At 43.6% G+C, this 24,440-nt stretch overlaps 1 protein-coding gene across 1 annotated transcript in view; it reads left to right on the forward strand.

Moving 5' to 3' along the window:
- The window catches only part of CHSY1 (chondroitin sulfate synthase 1), a 41,340-nt gene extending 21,034 nt beyond the window's left edge, over window positions 1-20,306 (forward strand). The window contains exon 3 of the mRNA XM_077263351.1: window positions 17,679-20,306. Within this exon, the coding sequence (XP_077119466.1) occupies window positions 17,679-19,271 (1,593 nt within the window). The 3' untranslated portion in view covers window positions 19,272-20,306. The remainder of the gene's footprint in view (window positions 1-17,678) is intronic.
- Window positions 20,307-24,440: the final 4,134 nt, after the last annotated feature.

A 24,440-nucleotide genomic window follows, 5' to 3' on the forward strand; every position in this document is an offset into this window, starting at 1 on the left:
ATGTTGGTCTCACATCTAGGGAATTAAAAATTCAGACACGCGAACATGTACGAGACATCCTTGCTGCTAGGGAAGTGAAAGACGTGTCAAGCCTTAAGACCTTGCCGAGGCACTTTCGGATTTTTCATGGATCCGATCCTCGAGGCCTAAAAGTGAGAGGTATCGACAGGATACATGGAGGTATCAGGGGTGGTAATATGGTCAAAATACTAGCACAACGAGAGTGCAAGTGGATCTTCACCCTCGATACCTTGACTCCAAAAGGTTTAAACGAAAAATTGAGTTTCGCTCCATTCCTTTGACTGACTTGACCCTATAAATTTGTGATCCTATAAATTTGTGTTGCTATGTTCCACCACGCATGACCCGTTGCGCCTGTGCGACATAGGAAATTGTGGGTATATATAATTTCTTACCCCTCTTTTTTTCTCTCTCTAAATTGAGTCCGTCCACCATTCTTTTTATTATTTGTTATTAATTGTCTCGTGTGTTTTTAATTTCTATTTCTAGTTTTCTTAATATGACCACGGTTTTGGACATCATATAGGCTACATTGGATTCCCTCGCATCACGGCTGCACAGAGGAATATGAAGCCATCAATTTTTGTTTATTTGTCTGTTTATTGAGCTATTTGTATTTGCCTTGGCTATCATATTGTATTAACATGAGACTCATTGCACTTGTCACTTTAATTACTTAATATACCGTTGGAGATATTAGCTTTGCCACTTTAATATAGGTGGGTTGCCTAATCTCCCCCCCCCCCCCTTTTTTTATAATATTTTTATAATATAACTATGTCCAATTTGTTCACTAATTTGTACGGGTGCACTCTTCTGAGCACTAATACATTGTGGGAATATGTACCTTTTTCTTCTGATCTCTTCAAAGATGGCCGCTACCGTGGTCTTCTCAAATATGGCCGCCGGCAGTGCGCATGCCCGCTGTGGCCCGACTCGCTCGTCCTGGCCACTGCCGCCGTTAGAGGCTGGGCGTGTATGTCACTTGACGTCACATGGTGGTGGTCCACCTACATACACGCCCAGCTGCGGCGGTTTCCGGCGATGACGTGCACCGGGCACCACCGCGCATGCGCCGGTTGTCCGGCGTTACTTCCGGTCTCTCTAATATATAAACACCATGGGACAGGCCATAACACGAACCCTGTTGAAAAAGCCATTTGGCGAAACGTGCGTTTGGGGGCGGTGAGAAGGAGGGGGCACTCTGTGATTACTGACATGGGTAAGCCTTTATGTTATACTTAATCTATGCCGGTTACATGGATGGGATACCTTTGGGACCCTTTGCCTAATAATAGGTGTTTGTCTGGCTTACTCACATGACCTAAGAAATTTATTAACAGTGCCTCCCCCTACTCCACTTTCCGTCATGTGTCCTCCTTATTGTTCTTTTCTGTTCTGCAGAGTGCTTACAGCACACTTCTGCATTTTTTGACTTATGATTTTGTTGTTGTTTTGTACTTTGATTGCAATAAAACGTTATTTATACTTTTTATACATAATTATGTATCTGTGGACTTTTTTGCTCTACTTATTCTTATATAAGACTGATCAATGCTTGTCAGTTTAGTAGGCCAATTAAAAATTTGGCTTTGGTGCCTTTTTTTGTGACTGAAATAAGTCTTTCCAATGTGTAAAGAAGTTGGTGTGTTTTTGATTTCTTCATGTTGTTGGCAAGTTGTTCATGCTAAATGACGGATTTTGGCCCATGAAAGAATGGTTATCTATTGATTTTAACTTATACCATTGTTATCCAAAGCAACAAACTTCACAAACCATGAGCTACAAACCCTAGAGAAAATGTGACCTGAAACCCTGATGTGTGGGCACCTTTCCCATCTGTACATTTGCGAAATCTCATGCATGCACTCTATTATTTAAAAAAAAACAAAAAAAAAACTTATACTCTCCTCCAATGCCGGCCCAGTTCCCATGGTGTCGGCACTCACGTTCTCGGGGCTGTGATGCGGTGTTGTGACGCTGGCGTCACTGTCTCCGCCTTCGTACGAACTAAACATGAAGAGGAAGCCAGGGATCATCTGCAGCCCGGACTGCCTCATGCTCAGTTTGTTCAAAAGGTGGAGACAGTGACGCCAGCGTCACAGCCCCGGGAACGTGAGTGCCGACACCGTTGGAAGAGAGGTGGCACACGAGGGGGGAGTATAGGCCCTATTATTTTATTGGGGCAGACCATTTAGTTTTAAGAAGGGGGTTTAGGTTATGTTCATCACACAACATGTGAACATAACCTAAATGTTGCTATACATTGATATTTTTTAAGTCTTTCTGTAAAATGACATTGTTCATTCTTGCTCTTTTAATGTAAGTGTTTTTCATAATTTGGGACAGTTATGGAATGTCCTATCAATGTCTGTTCTGTTCCTGATGTAAGGATCTGGACTTTTAGTTGAGATGCATCTGTGACCCCACAGCACTGGTCACTTCTGAGCAATGTGTACATAAAGTGTAGCACAGATTCATCTCATCTACGACCCCACAGCACTGGTCACTACTGAGCAATGTGTACATAAAGTGTAGCACAGATTCATCTCATCTACGACCCCACAGCACTGGTCACTACTGAGCATGTACATAAAGTGCAGCACAGATTCATCTCATCTATGACCCCACAGCACTGGTCACTACTGAGCATGTACATAAAGTGCAGTAGTCGGAGGTTTGGCTTACTGACTCCACAGCCCTGCTTACTGCACTATAACAGAACTTTCCAATATTGGGCATCATCTGTTGCTTGACTAACATGCCATTTAGTTAGATTATAGGAAACTCCTGCTGTAAAACCCGCGGCCCTTGCTCTTGGCGTGCAGCCCTGTTAATATCTGCCTGTGCACATTAGTATTGGACGTGCCTCACGTTAGTAAATCCTATATCTAATAAAGCTGCTGGTGTTTTCTCCAGGCAGCTAAAAGTAGTTAAAATGTGATGTGGATTGAGTGCATTTCAGGAACAACGTTGGCACGCAGCCCTGTGTATAATCCAGAACTGTCAGTCCACGCTGACGGCTGTGGATCTGAATAGCGGTGTTACAAGTTTGTTTCTAAAGAAGCTTTTTGATGCAGCAGATCTGACTGGGAGCCTTCACTGGCCATGTACATGAATGGGCAGAGTATGGGGGGTGGCTGTAGTCAGCGGCTGGGACTTGTGACCAAGCACCAAATGTCTGTCCAGATCGATTTTATTTTTTTGTAAAACTGCTTACACGCTGCCTTCATATGATCTGGCCAAGACCCCTGTGCCATCAGTGAGGCAAACTTCCACCTTTTGGGAATCGTAAGTAAAATTTGGTTTAATTTGGAAAGTAAACTGAGGTAGGTCCAAAGTCATGTAGGCTACTTGTGGTGTAGACCCAGTAGTCAGCTGGTAATGTTGGGTTTCCCAGTGGCCGGGGAGGATCGGTGACCACCTCGTCTCACTGTGCACCTCTTTCTGGATGAAGTGTTTGCTGGCCGTCACTTCATACCCGTACATGACGCACTTTACTTTCCTTCGTTAAATCTTTCACAATCGCTCAAGTTTTGCTTCCTGGCAGCTGATAATCTTGAGATTTGTGCTTGTACCAGATCGAGTGTCTGCAATGTGACTAATGATCGGTGTGTAGCTGCGCTGCATGGGGATGATGTCAGCTTTTTCCATCTTAGAATTGCAACACCCCATTACCGTTCTTTATTATCTGAAGGTTCCCAGAATAAAAGACTTGGGGGAGGGTGGAGAGGTCCCTGCATGGAGGTGGATGGGGTAGGAGTGATAATGTAAGGTTCACTGTTGGTGAGCTATTAACCATGCGTCTGACAAGCTAGGGACCACTTTAAAGGGCTGTTCCAGTATCGCCTAATGAGTGTTGTAGCCTTTGTTAGAAGCAGTCAGTGGATGGGGTCCACTACCATGCTCCGCTCTGGTCAATCTGCTGTAAGGCTCTGTTTTATATCTGAAATGGGATTTCTGCTATAGACGCAGTTTGCACTGATCCCATTTACGGAGTGTAAAGGATGAAGACAAAGTGGTGCTCCATAATGTAGAGGTTTGGGGTAAAAAAAAAAGATGTGGTGAGAACAAGCACAGATCTGTCCAAGAGCTTATAAAGGGTGGACCCAGCTGCTGCTTGTGCCGGATATCGGCTTCCCAAGGTCCACAGTGATGCCCGTCATCTTGACAGGAGCTGCATTCAGTACTATTCCCCCTGTCAGATGAGAGTGCGATGCACAGTCCTACCGAAATCTGTCTCCATGACCAGTATATATTTCTATTCACTGGTAGGAAACAGAGAACGTTCCCTTCTAGATTAAATATTTAGTACAGAAAATACTGTAAAAATATTAATAATTGAAGCAACGCCCTTTATTTAGTGACTCTTTACAGTTGGAGCAGTCGCTGTGGAGTGCCCGACCACAAGAGCTGGCAATGGCAGACCCTATCTCCACATATAAAAAGCTACAGGCTGTTCTCACAACCGATGCCATTGTGGGTCATAAGAAATCTAGCGATAGAGAATGTATGGCTGGTGGGAAAGGTTCAACGTATGTTCCCCTACCTCGGCCCCTTCAACCTGTAAAATTATATAACCATGTCCCCTGCTGGATGTTCCTCCTGGTGATCATTACACATGAAGTGGTAAAAGTAGCACATCTCAAGAGGTCAAAGCCCACGGCATCCTATAAAAAGTGTCCTTTTTATCCTTTGTGCACTTTTATGTGGATTCTGCAATACTTTGCAAACCCTTTTAAAACTTTCCAGAATGTCCTTAAAAATCTCGTACATGTGACTGGCCCTTTTGCTGAGCTCAGAGAAATGACATGTTACCAGTGGTTTATATATCAGTTCTACGTGGACATTATTACACTGTAGGCTGCTGATTATCGCAGCCTTGGGCCTCATTCACACATTCATTAAACACGTACCGATGTCATCACTGGTTTTGGATCAATGTATGGTCTGTTGGAGCTGATGGCAAACCCCTTTGAGAATGTGTTACATGTCCAAAAAAGTTAGATTCCCCAAATCCCCAGGTTTTCCTGAAACTGCCACTGCTGTCCTTTACTTTAATTTTGTGCCTCTGTTGTGGAAATGTGCTCCTCCTCGCCCCCACTTGTTGGCGCTTAGTATGCAAAGTCCTGGCTGGGGATCCGTTAGAGAGAGCATGTCAGTTGTCCCAACAAAAGTGAGCTTGTCACCTTCCCAAAATCTCGGTGGGGCCCTGAATCTGCTTCTCCCTTTTATGACTATTTCCAATCTTCGCTGGACAGCATCTGAAGTTGGTCAAACGATGTGATCTTGTGATGAGACCACACTGTAAGACAACAGAACTGAGTGTGTGTCACCTGGAGAGCAGGGGGACCTCGTGAGATCACACTGTCTTGTGTTTTAGATGCTGCCTAGGGGTGATTTGGCTGTGTCCTAGAGGGGGAGGACTGCACAACCCCACTGAAACCTCTCACGAAATACCCTCTTGGACCACAGCCATATTAGAGGCAAATCTCCATAATAGAGGGACAAAATTAAAAACTGGCAGCCATGGATGATTCGGGGCAGCATTGGGATTTTGGCAAAGTGACAAACACAATTTTTCTTTGGGACAAAGAAATTTTTGATTTTTGTTTCCAGAATTGCCTAATATATATGAATTGGTAGTTTGACGTCACGAGTGAGGCAACATCTCGAGTGCCTTCAGGCATTTTAGTAGTCTTGGTATATTTCCTCATTTTGGTTTCTTGATTCACAACTGTTCTGCCAGGTAGAGAAGAGGTTAAAGCTGTGCAGCTCCGACTTGTAAGTTGTGAGACATGGACACTGATTCTCCTCCTTCCTCCTGGGCTTCATAGTTTCTATATTGATCACCAATCTAGTAATGTTTCTTGGCCTTTTCCCTCCCAACTACTTCCAAGATTCTGAGACTTAAACTGCTGATGGCTTGAGATTTTCTGACCGTCCACATCCAGATGTAATAATGGCCGTGACGTAAGCGCCGTGATGCTGAGAGCCTCGTATATCTACAGACATTGCTCTGCATACTAGCCTTACTCTGGTGTAATGAACGTCCAATACATGAGTGCAGGCTGTATACACCCCCTAAACTATACCTGAATGTAGAGCTTTCAAAGACCAGTATAGCAACACCTTTACATTGCTAGTCTGTTACTCAATTAGTGAAAAATCATCATTTGACTTAATATGCAAACGAGGCTGTAGATCTGAAGCCTCTCACTCCAGCTCCATTCCCAGGGTGTCCTGCTTGTCTGGCAGCCTCTATGATGTGTGACTTTAGCCAGAGGAGCCGTCCCTCAAGCAGGAGGCTGCGCTGGGCAAAGAATAGAGCTGGTGTGACAGAGGCTTCAAATCTAGTCTCATTTTCATATCCATACAAATGCTGATTTCTTAGGGGTGGGCTGGCCACGTGTTTGTGTTGTTGGATTGGCTTTTGAAAATGCCACTTGCTCGTATAAATAGACTTGTGGTGTGTGGAGGGGGGGTGAATCCTGCTGCTGTCTTGATATTTGTTTAAAGCATCACACCACCGTTGGTTTATTTTTTAACTTCCTCAATCACTGGCGTCGTGCTTCTAATATAAGGTTCCTGCCCCCAGTCTTGTACTCTGCTTTCCAGTGTCTTCACGTCGTCGTCCCCCCCCCCCCCCCCCCCCCGTGATCCTCTGGTCCCGCTGGACCATTTTGTGACCTCTAATTTTGACTGCCTGGAAGTCAGAGGATGCATCACAAGCTCTCCATTAAAGTTTGAGAGCCAGAATGAGGATCTCATACTTCCAATGAAGAGTGGCCTCCGACGCACTCCATGAAACACCTGAGTAATCCCGTAGGTTCACAAGCTGTTGGACACTGCCGAGAGCGGCTGTGATAAAAGGTGAAGACTGCTGTAGATGAGTAGAAGACAGCGCGGGTAGGCACCATAGATGAGAAGCACCACTCCAGCGGTGAGGAAAAAAAAAACAATCTCTGCTGGAGTAGTGCTTTAAGTAAATGATTGTATCCCCATAAACGAAAAAACTATAGCATCTTTTCCGATAACTGTTGCGCTCTTCCTACCTTGACAGCTGAGTTTTCCCAGGGTCACATTTGACAATTGGGTGTTCTCTTCCCATGACAATGTCTTCATTTCTTGAAGGAATAACTGGATAATACGTAGCTCCAGAATTGGTATCTCATTTTGAGTTACAAGAAACCACATGTAGGTGGAGATGACGGGCACTTGAGTTATTTTTCATACCGATCAAGTGTAACGATTTTAGCCTAGCATTTACTAGTGAGATGGATGTGACTTCTATCGAGATGCCCTTATGATGGTGTGATTTGTAAACCCAGACATTCCCACACAACTGCGGTCTGCTTTGTCCACGATGGTTGTAAGGTGCCTTCCTATGTCTGCCGTGATTGTTTAGCTCCAGTTCACACAAGCCTGGGTCCTTCCTTCTGGCAGCCTTACAGCACAGGCCTGTTATTACTTAGCGATGTGTTCAGGGAAGCAAAAGATTTCTTCATGTGTTGGTCAGCAGGCCAAGACTTGCTCCGACAAGGAGTAATTAGGTGCTTTGTTCTGTCATTTTGCAAGCTAATATGCTCTCCTCATACAGCGTTCACCTGGATGACACCTGGATTCCTTGGTGTCTTTCGCCTCCGCTTGTGTACGTTGTCCTCACACAGCTGGCATGCACTTCTGTAAAGTCTGCGGTGACGGGTGATTACTGGCCAACTCGTCCCCTGAAAACCACTTCTACAAGATGCTGCCACATTCTGCATTTTATAGTTGTAGGAATATTTGTCTTGACATCCCAATGGATGCCTGTCTTCATGCTTTGCCCACACCTGTCCTGGTGGACGTGGCCATCACTGACCTATAGCAAATGTGAAAGGCAACTTGCTCTTCTACTCCTTCCTTCCTCCCTGCTTGTCTGGGCCAGTGTTTTTTTGTTTGTTTGTTTTTTTTCCTCTTTTCTCTTTCATGACATTGGAAGTACTGGTCTCAATCAATAGAAATGCATATTTTTTATTTTTAACACTTCATATTTAATAGGCTGGCAAGCTGATGGCTTCTGTTGTCTGTCTGGTCCACCCATTTTTCCTTTTTGGCATGAATCCTTTAACAGGCCACAGCCAGGAAAAGTTTACAGGCCATGTGAGATCACCTCAGATTCCCTCTTGGGAGTGCAAGGTTCTCTAGGAGCGTCTCGTGTAAGATTTCTATTACAAGCTTTCTATGTCCCTGTTGGCACGAGTTTCTGCATTGCCTACGTCTCTATTCTTTCATTGATTTAGTCTGGTCTAAAATCCCCTTTTAGGGAACCTCCCCACGTTCATCTGTATGTACAAGTAATTGTTCCTTACCTTCATCCTCCTCCAAGGAGAGTGGAAAGCTGAAACCAGGAGCCGATGTGTAATGACACATGTCGGGTGAATGTTTTGTAAAATAGGCAGGAAATGAGGTTTCCCACCTGAAGACTGAATAAACATTCGGGGGCGACTAATGTAGCCGGTATACCCTCTCTGGCTCTGCATGTTGAATCCATAAGGTTAATGCTCTGGAAGCAGTTCTGTAGTGACGTGCTCCACGACTGAAGAATTGCCACCAAAAACCTCAGTTTGTAGATTGTAAAATAAAGATTGCTCCACTGCCTCCATTTCAGATCCAGCGAGCTGATTTGCAGGAGCATGGTCCAGTGGACATGTTTGTAGCCACCTGAGGCCAGTGAACCTCCTCCTACCTGCCGGCATGTCGCCTTTTCTGATCAGTAGGTTTGGCTTCCAGCACCGCAACAATTTATGTAGCACTCGACCTACAAAGCAGAAGAATTGTAGGGGATGCTGGTAGATGGCACAGACTACCGATGTGGCTTAGACCAGGGTCCTGCAAATCTTTCTGCTCAGCTCTAGGAAATATGAATTTTCAATTCTGAAAATTTTTAGATTGCATGGTAAATAGTATGACCTGATCATCCACAAAAAGTGGATGAAGTATGAGGTCAGAATACCCTGCGTTCTCTTGTTTAGGTGCCAGCTGGCAAACTGGTAGATACGGGAATTGTCAAGCATTTTGGTGATCTGATCATTCAGGAGAGCTAAACTGCATATACTATGACCCAAACGTGCTGATACTAAATGCCTCATTTCAAAGACGCACATACATAATTCCTTATGGAACTTAAGAATCCATGTTCTAAACTTGACTTCACCAGACACTTGTTAGAATGTAAATTGTAGGACAGAACCCGGAAAATGTGTGTGATTGTCCACCCGCGACTCCAAAATGAGAATGAATGAATGAAAGGGCGACTGGAGTCTGTGAATTTATCTAGGAAACCTCAATCCCAGCTGTTGGGCTGACTTTCTATTTCCAGCGTACAATCCAAGCTCTATTCTTGGGCCACAGCCATAATTGTCTAAGGCCAGCAACGTAGGAACAAGAGATGGCAAATACAAACCCAGGTCTGCAAACACAGGCTAAATTCACTCAACGCTCTGTTGTTGGTGGCCCAAAGTACATAATCTCACCCTTGAAAAGTGACTTATTTCTGTCTACCTTCAGGGCATGTTTGTGTTTTTGTTGAAAAATTTATGGTGTTTGGCAGGAAAATTTCTAGTTAAAATATAAACATTTTTGCTGATGCCAGACCAGATCTGGATTACCGGTAGTTGTCTTTTTTAAGGCTGGTGCAGACACCACAAAATGATAGCAGAAGCTGGAAGATATAAACTATCTAAGAATCCTCTGTATTCTAACTTTCCACCTCCTTTTCCACCTAATTTGTATTTTTTATTTAGTTTTTTTTAACCACCAGTTATAGATTTCCCAATTATTGTCGATCATTATAATTCTCATCAGGACTGATATGAGCAGTAGATTTGGTCATGGCCACTATACAATTCAGTGAGAAGTGACTAGGCAGGCGTTGCTGTATTGTGTTGCTGCTGTGTAGTATTCTAGGACTTTCTTCATGGGCAGCTACTTTATGGCGTGTGTTTGCTATTGTCTTTCTTTATAAGTTGGGCAGTATAGACCTTAGAGGATATCATTGCATCTAAACACTCTACCCCTCATTTTTTCATAGTTTGCGATATAGCTGCTTCCATTGCAACGAGAAGAACTTGCCTTTCTTAAAAGAATCTCCTTTCATTTATTTTTTTATATGTAAATCCAGAGTAATATCCTGCACTTCTTTTAATATCCTGCAGAATTTTATTTGAAAATGCTATAAACTTCCTTTCTTTTTCTGATGGCCGGACTCAAACTGCTAAAGGGCACAAGAAGAGACTCCCATATTGTCACCAGACGCCCGCCTGGTGCTTTCCTGTTTTGTTATTCCGTATGTTCCCACTCTGCCTTTCGTCTAAGTAATGCCCTCCTAAAAGCTTCTTCTCCACCTGAAGTATTGGGACATGCCCTTTTCTAATGCAGAGTGTGTAGAGATCAGCTATGGAGCTTTTAACAAAGTAGTTGTATAGGCCAAATCCACACTAAATTATTATATACTCTTTTTATATTGATGACACCATAATCTCAACTAGTACCTAGTCTCTGGTCATGGCCTCTTGTGCTTTGTGTACAAGATATAGATAGCAATCAGTTTTATCATACTCTTCTTTTGTCTGCGTCTGCTATAGGTGAAGTCTGAAGGTCATAAAAGCGGCAACTACCCCTTGTGAAGTAATGGGCAATGGAAACTGCTTACACATGACCGATCTAATGATATCGAGGCTCCGAGTTAAGATATGCATGGAGCAATGATTTTGTAGGGGTGCACGCGGGTTATACCAGTGCTCGGAAGTGGTTAAATGTGGCATTCCTTAAACCTCAGGACACTCCTGGCCACAAACTTCTGCAAACCTTCATTTGTCTACAGCTGTCTGGCCTGAAGTGGTTGTCTGCCTGCAGGCTGAAGAAAAGGCAAAGCCCTGTGGTTGGACCATGGGCACTAAAACCTCCTGTTCGGCCTTCAGAAAGTGAAACGTTTGTTCTCCCTAATTATGTGTATTCAGATGCTTATTACAGACATTTCCAGAAAAGGCTTTTTATACCTAGTATTATACAAAGATCCAGTGACTTGGTGACATCTCCTTTTTCTTCTGTGCCACATCATCGGTTTCCTCTCAGTTGAGTTTTTCCCTGGCATCACCTACTCTTCAGCAGCACATTTCCTGTGAAGCCAGCCAGTCCTTTCCTATTTATTGCTTTTTAAAAAATAAATAAATAAAATAAAATTTTTCTGAGATGTTGGTCTTGTTTTTTGAGGTGGCATTTATACAGTGGGTTAGGTTAAAACTGTTGTCACTTTGTCCATTAAAAGGGATAGCCGCCTTTTCCCTCCGCAGAGAGGATACATGAACGCTCGGCTAAGCTCCCATTCTGGGGTTATGAGCCAAGAGTTCAGACCTAACGAACCCTTTACTATCTGTGCTATTGCCAACTTTAGTGCAGTGTTTTCCTTGTCATGGTTTTATCGAGCCTTCTGAAGTTTTATAGTTGGGATATTTTGTGAAACAAATTTAAAATTTTGGGGTCACCCAAATTCATGTTTCCAGGTGCTGATCTTATTGCGACATCTACTTCACATACACATTAATGACTAACTGTGGCTGCCGCTAATATGTGCCAACCCCTCTACTTTTTGAAATTGCTTAGTATTGGTGTGTGTTGTGGTGTCAGATATGTCTGGGAGCAACATATGTCATCAGAATAAAAGACCAGCCATGCTCAGTACCAACATGCACCATACTTTTCCTCCAACATCTGCTGATGGATGAGACACCACTACTATAAACCTTAATGATTGGCCAAAAGGTGTGCCTTCGAGGACCTTGTGACTGGGTAGATGGTGGCGTTGCCGGTCAGTCAGCCTTGAACATCCTGTTGCTTTTGCTCCTGGTCAGTTCTGTTACCTAGGATGACCTGCTTTGGAACATACAGAGCAGCCTTCGGTATCAGGCTGGAGAGTACGCTGCTATAGTAAGCGTGCTAGGGCTTATGTTGGCTTTGGCAGAACTGTCGGTGCCCGATCCCCATCACTGTGTATAAATCTGCTCGCTTGCATGGAATCTCTGCACTTTTTCAGAACACTCCTGGCTTGTGGCTGCACGGGTCAGCACTTAATGATCCGCACTTCTGGATGGGTTTCAACTTGTAGTATTTTGGGGCGTGCCGTTTATTTATGTAGTTTCATACAAGTAAATATAACCCTTCAGCTGCGTAATTATACGCTGTCTGCCATTAATTTTATGGTGATGTATCAAGTTTTGTTGGTGCCCTCTGGCATACAAAATTGCTTAATGTGCTTTGGATTATTAAAGGGCTTGTTGAGCTTGAATAAAGGTTGGGGTTTGTGTAAAGAACCAAAAGATGCAACATACTAGTATAATCGAGTATTGTCATTATTGACGGCTGACACTTAATAGGGCTACACAGCGACTTTGGCTATGACACCTGACATGCAACCAAAGTTTGCTTGGTGTCACTGCTACATTGCAGTGAACAGGGTTGAATTATGACCTTTGAGGGTACTAGGACAAGTTGCAAAAAAATCCAACGCAGTTGTACTAATACAATGTAACCCCATTCACTGTTGTTGTGCTACGTTGTTGTAGCAGTAATGGCTAGAATACTTTGGCCATGTGACTAGCGCCATATGGCCCTAACCTGTCTCTGTCCTGTGCCTGTGTTGCACAAACCAGAATAAGAGCCGCGCTGATGTCTTGATTGGGGTTCCATCCCCTTCCAACCCCACATAATGTTTCAGGGAAAAAAAAATGTTTAAGCTGTACCACCCCTCAAATTTTAATATTTTACCACTGCAGATATAAATGAAACTGCTTCAAATCTGCAAGCGGAAAAAAATAAGCAACGGCTGCATGAGACTTCATGAATCTTTCACTTTGCTGGTACTAAGAAACCCTTAAGTTTTTGTGACCACTGCATAGAGAAAAAAAGCCACAAAAATGCAGCAAATACTTAATGTGCGCACGTACCCTGCACTAGCAGAATCCTCTCCTTCAGTGAATTGCTAAAGTTGAGCTTGAGAAGTTAATAATAATTTGTATAGCACTATTGATTCCATTATACTGTCATGAGAAGGGGGTTATATCTAAAGTACAAATATCACTTACAGTAGACTAACACTGGTAGACTGGTACAGAGAGACGGACCCTTCCCTTAGGGGCTTGCATTCTACAGGGTGATGAGGAAGTAGACAGTAGGTTGGGGGTTGCGGTAGCTCTGGTGTTGAGGTGGCAGCATGGTCACTGCAGGTTGTAAGCCTTCTTGAAGAGATGGGTTTTCAGATTCTGTCTGAAGGATCCGAATGTGGTAGATAATCGGACGTATTGGGGCACAAAATTCCAAAGGATGGGGGATACTCGGGATAAGTCTTTGCGGCGATTGGGTGAGAAACGAATAAGTGGGGAGGACATCTTGGGAACCAGAGATTACGTGAGGGAAGATATCAGGAGAGTTATGGATGGACTGGAGCGGTGCGCGAGTGTTGGCAGGTAGGCCACAGGAGAATGCAGTAGTCAAAGTGGGAGATGATTAGGGCATGTACAAGCATTTTAGTAGATTGAGAGTTAAGGAATGGACTGATTCTGGAGATATTTTAGAGCTGGAGGTGGCGAGAGCTTGGATGTGCGGTTTGAAGGACAAGGCAGAGTCTAGGGTTACTCAGAGGTAGCGAATTTCTGGTGTGATGTAATTTATTGTGATAGATTAGATAGGTAAGATACATGAGATGGAGGAAAGATAATTAGTTCAGATTTGTCCACATTTAACTTGAGGAAGTGAGAGGAGTAGGAAGATATGGCTGATAGACATTCTGGACAGCATAGAGGTTAGAGGTGACCTCTGGGCCCAAGAGATAGACCTGAGTGTCATCAACGTATATACGGTACGTATATTACTAGAAGCCATAGGACTTTGAGTTGTCCCAGGCCAAGGGAATAGATGGAAAAGAGTAAGGGTCCTAGGACAGAGCCTTGAAGGACACCAACCAAGAGGGCGGGATGAGGAGGTAGTGTGGTAGTAGGAGATGCTAAATGTGCGGTTGTTACAGGGAATCTGTCACCCCATTTTAGGCCTATAAGCTAAGGCCACCGCCATCAGGGGCTTTTCTACAGCTTTCTGTAATGCTGTAGATAAGCCCCCGATGTAACCTGAAAGATAAGAAAAACCAAGTTAGATTATACTCACTCAGGGGCGCTCCCAGTGCGGTCCTGTCCGATGGGCGTCGCGGTCTGGGTCCGGCGCCTCCAATCTTCATACGATGTCATCCTCTTCTTTGCTTCCTGTCGCTGCTCCTGTGCAGGCGTACTTTGTCTGCCCTGTTAAGGGCAGAGCAAAGTACTGCAGTGCACTGGCGCTGGGCCTCTGACCTTTCCTGGTGCCTGCATACTGCAGTACTTTGCTCTGCCCTCAACAGGGCAGACAAAGTACGCCTGCGCAGGAGCTGCGACAGGAAGCAGAGAGGACATCATCGTGCTGGACCGCCCCTGGGTGAGTATAATCTAACTTGGTTTTTCTAATCTTTCAGGTTAAATTGGGGGCTTATCTACAGCATTATAGAATGCTGTATATAAGCCCCTGATGACGGTGGCGTTAGCTTATAGGCCTAAAATGGGGTGACCAATTCCCTTTTAAGGTATGAGGAGATCCAGGATAGTTCAACGTCTTTGACACCAAATGAAGAGTGGATCTGTAGTAGGAGGCAGAGGTCAACTGTGTTGAAGATAGAGGACAGGTCTAGGAGGAGGCTTAAGCTGGGTTCACATTTAGTTTTGGCAGTCCGTTAGATGGACTGCGTTACACCGCGGTGTAACGCAGTCCGTTAACCCCGCCATTAATCCCTATGTCGGACGCATTGCTAGCGCACGCCCACAATGGGCGTGCGCTAGCGATGTGCCGTCATTGAGTGATGGACCCTGGGGTGCGTGCTGCAGTGTTTCCGGGTCCGTCACTGCGAGCGCAGATAGAGCATCTGCTAGCTCTATCTGCGCTAGCGAAATTCAGCACTTGTGTTAACAGCAGCCCGTTAACGCATGTGTTGAACGGGCTGCTGTTAACGCAATGTGAACCTAGCCTTATAAAGAATTGTCTGTTAGCTTTGGCTGTAAGTAAGTTGTTAGTTTTGGTCTAAGCAGTTTCAGTGGAATGGTGGGTGCAGAAGCCAGATTGTAGATTGTCGAAGAATTAGATGAAACGTGAGAGGAAAGTTCAGCGTGGACGCGCTGCTCAAGGAGTTTGGAAGCGAATGGGAGCAGCAATATGGGGCCATAGCTGGACGTAGCGGTTGAGTCGAGGGATGGTTTTTTGAGGATATGTGCGATTGTGTCATGTTTGAAAGCGGAGGGGAGAGTACCTGATGGGTTGAAGAGATGAATTAGGGATGAGGTAAGAGTGAGGGTGAGGTTGGGGATGAGATGTGATAGGATGGGGTCAAGTGCACAAGTGGTCAGGTGTAATTTGGACAGGAGCCGAATACTTTCCCCTTCAGTGATGTTGTAGAGGGAGGTTATGGGGTAAGGGCATTGGTCTGTTATACAAAGGAGTTGTGGTGGGTGAACAATAAAGACTTGCCTTGTTTGGTCTACGTTATTTTTGAAGTGCGTGGCCAAGTCCTCAGTCAGGAGTTGGATTCAGTATCTGAAAGTCCATCTCCCGGCAGTGATGAGCCTGAACCCGTCCCTTTTAATAAGGCAACACACATTACTCGCACTTATCCATTGATATATCATTATACACGGGGCCTTGTTTATGAAATACGCTACATCGGAGCCTGAATCTGCAGTACAAACTCTGACTGTGATGAAATCCTCTGGGACGCTTTGTAGGCTGGAGGCCAGCTTCTCTATAAAACGGGCCTTCTTTTTAGCCCGTCTTATCCAGTGTGTTCTACTCTGCCTGGCAGGAGCGTGTCTTCATTAAAATCCCACAACACAACGCATGCTCTTTAGTTGGAATTTTGGAAAGCAGCCAAAGTAGTCCACAACAGCTGTACCACAAGCATTCCTCCTCTAATGGATGAGGGGACTTTAGGGCGTTCACAGGCCTTGGGTAAACACAAGTGGAGAAGGATTGGTGTCCTTTTGGTGAAGTCTGCCATTAGAAATGGCAGTGGGGGGAACAAAAAACAAAAACCCTGAATATGTGGATGTTATCCTTAGTTGATGCATATTTGCTATTGATAAAGCCTCTTTTCCCTCCCAATTGTCCTTCTCAAAGTGTTCTTGCCACTTGAACACGCATGTAAAGTCTGTATACGAGGATCGCATCTGAACCTTCAGCTTTATCCTTTCCTAGAGGTATCACTTCACCAAGAAAACATTGGGATCATATGTTGGGTTTCAAAAGTGGAGGAGTGGGGCTCTATGTATAAAAGATTATCTGTAGTGATGAGCGAGTGTGCTCGTTACTCGAGTTTTCAGAGTATGCTCGGGTGTTCTCAGAGTATTTTGGCGTGCTCGTAGACTGTTTTTGTCTCCGCAGCTGCATGATTTGCGGCTGTTTAGACAACCTGAACACATGCAGGGATTGCCTGTTTTGTTAGGGAATCAGCACATGTATTCAGGCTGTCTAGCAGCTGCGGGAACTCAAGCATAATTTACGAGCACGCCCAAGATACTCAGAGAACACCCAAGCATGCACCCGACTCGCTCATCACTAATTATCTGTAGTCAGCTAAACCATGAAAATGCTTGAGGATCTTACTGTCCTGATTATGTAGTAGCATGGCAAAGCCTCTTGTGCTGATTTTACATTTCTGTGAGTTTTGAAATGTTGCGATGGAGAAATATAGTAGTAGTCATAACTGCATGAAATTCCCTTGCACTCCCAACGCCACCACCCTGCTCGCCTCCACCAGTACTAGCGATTGATGTCCAATTCATCATTCACTGGCCATTGCTTTGATGTCTGCATGTACAGTACATGACTGCTGAGGCCAGTGATCTGCTGCAGCAAGCCCCTGACCGACAGCAGAGACCACTGGAGTGGCATGGGAATTTTAAGGGGGTCAGTAATTGCCTACAAAAGTCTTAAATTAAAATGGCAAATGTCGAAAACACAAACTCATGTAAGTGACCAAGGTAATAGTATGAAATAATGGGAGCAGTGTGAAATGTGTGTGTATACTTCGTTGTTGTTTTTTTCTGGCACTATGGTGTAAAGTCCGCCTTTAAAACATTGCTGAGATTAATAAATCCTTCGTTGTCAGCATAGGGCACTCCTCCATGGTTATTAAGCAGTGTGACGTGTTCTCACATTCTTGTCTTGTTCCCTGGACTTCTACTTAGGAATTTACTGTATCCCCAGCCATCCCCCACTTTTACTGTTCCTATGCACTATTGCTACTACTCTCCTTGTCCAGTGAATCCTTTTTTTTTTCTCCATGTCTTGTCTTTGCATTTCTAAGAAACTTCCAAATTCCTTACATTTTTCTATAAGTTCTCCTTTACATATGTCTTAGCTTTCTTAGATATGACATGTGAGCAGGCGATAAGCTCAGTCTTTGTATGTGCATTGGTAGAGTGGCCGTGTAGTGTTTCGTAGTATAAAAGGGATTATAATCTTTGTATTAACATTCATCTAAATAATCTGAAAAGAATGCAGATTGTAAAGCAACAGAAATTTAAAACGTTTCTTTATTTCTTCCCCAGATGCAGCAATTATTCTATGAGAACTATGAACAAAACAAAAAGGGCTACATTCGGGACCTTCACAACAGCAAGATTCATAGAGCAATCACCCTACACCCCAATAAGAATCCCCCCTACCAGTACCGTCTGCACAGTTACATGCTGAGCCGTAAGATCGCAGAGCTCCGTTATCGCACTATTCAGCTCCACCGGGAAATCGTGCTTATGAGCAGATACAGCAGCACAGAAGTTCACAAGGATGACTTGCAGCTGGGAATGGCTCCCTCTTTTATGCGGTACCAACCTCGCCAGCGGGAAGAAATCTTGGAATGGGAGTTTCTCACTGGCAAATATCTGTATTCTGCCTCAGATGGACAACCTCCTAGACGTGGGATGGATGCTTCACAAAAGGAAGCTCTTGATGATATTGTAATGCAAGTTATGGAAATGATCAATGCAAATGCCAAAACGCGTGGTCGTATTATTGACTTTAAAGAGATTCAGTATGGGTACCGCAGACTCAATCCTTTGTATGGTGCAGAGTATGTTTTGGATTTACTCTTACTGTACAAAAAGCACAAAGGCAAGAAAATGACTGTACCCGTGAGGAGACATGCCTACCTCCAACAGACATTCAGCAAAATTCAGTTCATGGAGCATGAAGAGATCGATGCAAAAGAGCTGGCCAATAGAATAAACCAAGATTCAGGTTCTTTGTCATTTCTTTCTAATTCTCTTAAAATGTTTGTCCCGTTCCAGCTCACTTCATCCAAGGTTGAACACAAAGAACTCAAAGATACAAAGGTCAACATACTGGTGCCATTGTCTGGTCGCTATGAAATGTTTAGTAGGTTCATGGCCAACTTTGAAAAGACTTGCCTCATTCCCAACCAAAATGTGAAGCTGGTCATTATGCTTTTCAATTCTGATGCCAACCCTGACAAGGAAAAACAAGTTGATCTCATGAGAGATTACCGGGTGAAATATCCAAAGGCTGATTTGCAGATCTTACCGGTTACTGGGGAGTTCTCGAGGGCTATGGCCCTAGAGGTTGGATCTTCACAATTTAGCAATGACTCTTTACTCTTCTTCTGTGATGTTGACTTGGTATTCACTTCAGAGTTTCTTCAGCGCTGTAGGGCTAACACCATCCTTGGCCAACAAATGTATTTTCCGATCATCTTCAGCCAGTACGACCCAAAGATTGTCTATGCCGGAAAGGTTCCTAGTGACAACCATTATGTGTTTACACAGAAAACTGGTTTGTGGAGAAACTATGGTTTTGGCATTACTTGCGTCCATAAAGGAGACCTTCTTCATGCTGGAGGCTTTGATGTTTCAATTCAGGGCTGGGGACTGGAGGATGTGGACCTATTTAATAAGGTGGTACAAGCAGGTTTAAAGACTTTTAGAAGTCAGGAGGTGGGTGTGGTCCACATACACCATCCTGTGTTTTGTGACCCCAATCTTGATCCTAAACAGTTTAAAATGTGTTTGGGGTCAAAAGCGTCTACTCATGGTTCTACCCAGCGGCTTGCCGAACTTTGGCTTGAGAAAAATGACTCTACATTTGGTAAAACAATTCACACGAATGACTCTGTGAGGACAGCCTAATAAGCCAGCACTGCTGGCTCAAAATGAACCTTTTTCATAGCCATCTAATTTATTTTTTGAAAATATTTTTTTTCTTTTTAAGGTAAATAGTTTTGTTAATGGTTTTTAATGTTTTATGAAGCGTTGTTTGTGAATGGGCTTTTTTTGACAAAATGAAATGTGATCAGTATTTGCCTTGCAATCATTGCAATATGACAACTTGAACAGTTTTGTGATCCACTTCGTGTATTCTCACATTCCATGTTACCTAGTTCTTCTAGCTTACTCCATGCCCTAATGCAAAGTCCGTGTGCATAGAGGATCCTGCATTGTACCAGCTTTATGGTTTGACACTACAGATCTTACTCATTTGTACTGTCCGTTTGGGAGCGACCTAAAATCTGTATAGTAAAATGTAATTGTGACTGTGGATAGAGAGAAATTTCACATTTGAAACAAGACATTCCTGTTTTGTTTTTTTTGTTTTTTTTTTTCATCTAAATATCAACTTGGGTACAAGTTTTTTTTGTTTTTTTTTGTTTTAATAACTTTGCCCATTGATTTAAAATGTTGGGTCAGTAAGCGAATCACTATGTAGAGAACGTTTTGAACATCATTGCAGAATAAAAAGCTGCGCGGAGATTGTGAAATGACCGGAGTGGGGAGCTGGCTGTCACTGTTGGACCTCCCATAGAAAAGGCAGCATTGTTTTATTACCATCTCTGCCTGTCTGATCACTGAATACGCGCTGTGTATACTTTATAGGAAGTGCCGCAAGGCGTCCGCCTCATGTGATCCCCGAGAGGGAGCAGGTACAAGATCGGCTCTGCAGCAGCGACGGGGGATCTTATTTATTTATTTTTTCTCTTTTAGCTTGCCATATGAAAACTACCGGTACAGGGGAGATCGGCAATAATAAAAATTTATTAAAATGTTGAAATCCCCACTCTCAGCCCCCCACCCCACCACCACCACCACCACAAAAAGAAAATAACCGAGGGACACAATATGTGAAATAAAGAGGGAAGTAAAAAGTAAAGTAAAAAGCATACCAAATATGAAGAAATGATGCAATGCTCAGATTTAAAAGAAAAAAAAAATGTTTAGTTTTAGGTCTCAAGTTTTACAATTTTGTTGAATGTCTTGATGGTTAATTGAAAAAAGCCATAGTAGAAGTTTTTTACTAGGTCCGTTTACATAAAAACAGTTCCCCCATTCAGTGAAGGGATACGTGGAGGACGACCATGGTACACTGCAGGATCTGTATGTACAGACTCAAGTGTTCTGCACAATCCTTCTGCCATTGAAACCATATAATGTGTCCTTAATGTTGATACTGGAATCTTGCCATCTCAGAAGCTCCTAATGTGTTAGTCTTTTCACGTTCTTTATGACCAAATGCTTGCACATTCCCAACATCTCATCTTGTCAGAATGTTTTTTACAATGTGCCTTACCTCTGTTTTAAGTGGACACTCCTTAGGTTAAGTTGTTTTTTTTTCTACTGTATGTTTTCCCGACACACTGCTCCTCCAGACTGACACAACTCAGACCATGTTAATCAGGTAAACAGTACAAAGTTGGAATGTATATTAGGAATCAAGTGAAAATTTCATAATTTTTCTTTTTTTTTTTTAATCAATAATTAAACGTTTCTCAGTGCCTTAAATGTCATCTCACCTTCTTGTGGAAGGGTACAGTGCAATGGATACAAGGCGCTGATGTCTGTACCAAATAGAAGACAGAATCTCTCTAACCAGAGCTCTGGGTCCTCTGGTCTCATCCTTCTCGTACAGTTTTTGTTATTTTGGGTGGGAGTGCTATGGACACTGTTCTTTGTTTTTAAATTATTGGGTTTTTTTTAATGAGTTTTCTTTTTGTCACCATGTTCTTGATTTCTTAAAATGTTTAATAAAATGTTGAATATATAAAAAAAATCTACATCTAAGGTTTTCATTTGTTACACATCAAAGTAGATATGTGTGCAATGTCCGTCCCACAGTGCCATACATGTTTGTTTACAATTCCTGCTCAGTGTTAACCAAAAAATTCTTCACTTTAATCATCACATTGGATTGAACAATTATGTAGATATAATAATTTATCTATTAAACCCCCCCCTCTCATCCTCTAAGGGTATGTGTCCACGTTCAGGATTGCATCAGGATTTTACATCAGTATGTGTAAGCCAAAACCAGGAGTGGGTGATAAATACAGAAGTGGTGACGTGTTTCTATTATACTTTTCCTCTAATTGTTCCACTCCTGGTTTTGGCTTACAAATACTGATGAAAAATCCTGACCAAATCCTGATGCAATCCTGAACGTGGACACATACCCTAAGGCTTGCTTCATCATTGAGAGTTGCAGACTATACAGAGCGGCCCACTCTACATCTCTGCAAAACCTCTGGGGGAAATCTACTTTTGTAACTTTCTCATTTGTTTTCTCAAATTCCCTTTAACCCCTTAATGATACACAGATACACCTTTTAACGGCGGCAGTTAAGGGTACTTATTCCTCAGTGCCTCTTTTTAACGGTGCTGAGAAATAAGGGTATAGCACCCCCCAAGGTTGTAAAATCTCCGGGGTCTCGGCTACCGGGGGGTAGTTGAGACCCTGGAGAACACGATTCGGGTCTTGAGATTGCTGTTCGCTGAATAACGGCAATTGCAAAAAAAAGTCAGATTTCCCATTAATTTCTCTCTCCTCTGATATGATCTAGAATACCAGAGGAGAGAGAAATGGGGTCCCCCGAGACCTCCTATCCCTAGACCCTTCGGCGGTGTCTTCCAGGAAGAAAATGGCGGGTGCATGCGCAGTGCACCTACTGAGACCTGTCTTGCCGGTACTCGGCAACAATAGATTTTTCCAATTGGTTCATTTTCATCACTGTGATAGACCATCACAGTGATCAAAATAATAATTTAAAAAAAAAAAGTAATTCAACCCCCCCCCCTCCCTTTTTCACCCCCATAGGTAGGTAAAGGTAATAAAATAAAATAAAAAAAAAAAAAAATTCCAGGTGTTGGGGCTAGGGTTGGGGTTGGAGTTAGAATTGGGGGGGGGGGGGGGGTTTTCCACTGTTTAGGTACATCATGGGGTCTCCAAAGCGAAATGGCGCATTGATTCCAGACAATTTTGCGTTCAAAAAGTCAAACGGTTCTCCCTCCCTTCTGAGCTCTGCCATGCGCCCTAGCAGTGGCTTCCCCCCACATACTGGGTATCTGTGTACTCAGGAGAAAAATGGACACACAATTGTTGTGCAATTTCTCCTGATACCCTTGAAAAAATAAAAAAAAGTTTTGGTCTAAAGTAAATTTTGAGAAAAAAGTAAAAGATTTGTGTTTTTTTTTTTTTCCTTCCACGTTTTAGTTCTCGTGAAGCACCTGAAGGGTTAGTAAACTTCTCAAATGTGGTTTTGAGCACACCGAGGGGTGCAGTTTTTAAAATTGTGTCACTTTGGGGTATTTTATGTCGTATTGAACCCCCCCAATAAAAAAAAAAAAACACAAGTTGAGGTGGTCCCTTTAAAAAAAAAAAAAAAAATTGAAAATTTTTTTTGGGGAAAAATGAGATCGCTGGTCAACTTTTAACCCTTAGCTTCCTAACAGTTTCCAAAATTGTGCTGATGTAAAGTTGAAATGTGGGACATGTTATTTATTAACTATTTTGTGTGAAACCACTGATTTAAGGGCACATAAATTAATTTTCAAAATTGCAAATAAACCTCTGAGACATTCTGAATATTGGCTTGGTCATTAAGGTAAAAATTGGCTTGGTCACTAAGGGGTTAAGGTAATTATCAATGGATTCATGGTGTCTGAACTATGCGTGTTATAATGGACAGCACATGGATGACATCCTTTTGTTTGTGATTTTCAAACCAATAGTATTAAGGCCCCGTCTCACATAGCGATTTACCAGCGATCACGACCAGCGATACGACCTGGCCGTGATCGTTGGTAAGTCGCTGTGTGGTCGCTGGGGAGCTGTCACACAGACAGCTCTCTCCAGCGACCAACGATCAGGGGAACGACTTCGGCATCGTTGAAACTGTCTTCAACGATGCCGAAGTCCCCCTGCAGCACCCGGGTAACCAGGGTAAACATCGGGTTACTAAGCGCAGGGCCGCGCTTAGTAACCCGATGTTTACCCTGGTTACCAAAAAAAACAAACAGTACATACTCGCCTTTCGGTGTCCCTTGTCGTCTGCTTCCTGCTCTGACTGAGCCGCCGTACACTGAGAGCAGAGCGCAGCGGTGACGTCACCGCTGTGATCTGCTTTCACTTTCACTTTGCGGCGCTCAGTCAGAGCAGGAAGCAGACAGCAAGGGACCTGACGGACATCAGATGGTAAGTATGTACTGTTTGTTTTTTTTTACATTTACGCTGGTAACCAGGGTAAACATCGGGTTACTAAGCGCGGCCCTGCGCTTAGTAACCCGATGTTTACCCTGGTTACCAGTGAAGACATCGCTGGATCGGTGTCACACACACCGATTCAGCGATGTCAGCGGGACCTCAACGACCAAAAAAAGGTCCAGGCCATTCCGACACGACCAGCGATCTCGCAGCAGGGGCCGGGTCGCTGGTACCTGTCTCACATAGCGAGATCGCTACTGAGGTCGCTGTTGCGTCACAAAACTAGTGACTCAGCAGCGATCTCGCTAGCGATCTCGCTATGTGAGACGGGGCCTTTAGACTTGCATGAGTGATTTTGATTCATGTCTCAAAGTCCTTTAAAAAAAAAAAAAAAAAAACATACATGAATCACCACATACTGGTTACAACTTTTAAAGAACAGGTATGTAATAAGCAGACCTTTAAAGGGAATCTGTCACCTCATTTTTCGCATATAAGCTGCAGCCACCGCCATCAGGGGCTTATCTACAGCATTCTGTAATGCTGTAGATAAGCCCCCGATGTAACCTGAAAGAAAAGAAAAACAAATTAGATTATACTCACCCAGGGGTGGTCCGATGGGCGTTACAGGTCCGGGTCCGGCGTCTCCCATCTTCATACGAGGTTGTCCCCTTCCTTGCTTCTGTCGTGGCTCCTGTGCAGGCGTACTGATTTGTGCTGTTGAGAGCAGAGCAAAGTACTGCAGTGTGCAGGCGGTCAGAGGCCCGGCGCCTGCACACTGCAGTACTTTACAGTGCCCAAAACAGCACAAATCAGTACGCCTGTGC

The sequence above is a fragment of the Ranitomeya variabilis genome, chromosome 5 (assembly GCF_051348905.1).
Source record: "Ranitomeya variabilis isolate aRanVar5 chromosome 5, aRanVar5.hap1, whole genome shotgun sequence".
In the NCBI taxonomy this organism is placed as follows: Eukaryota; Metazoa; Chordata; class Amphibia; order Anura; family Dendrobatidae; genus Ranitomeya; species Ranitomeya variabilis.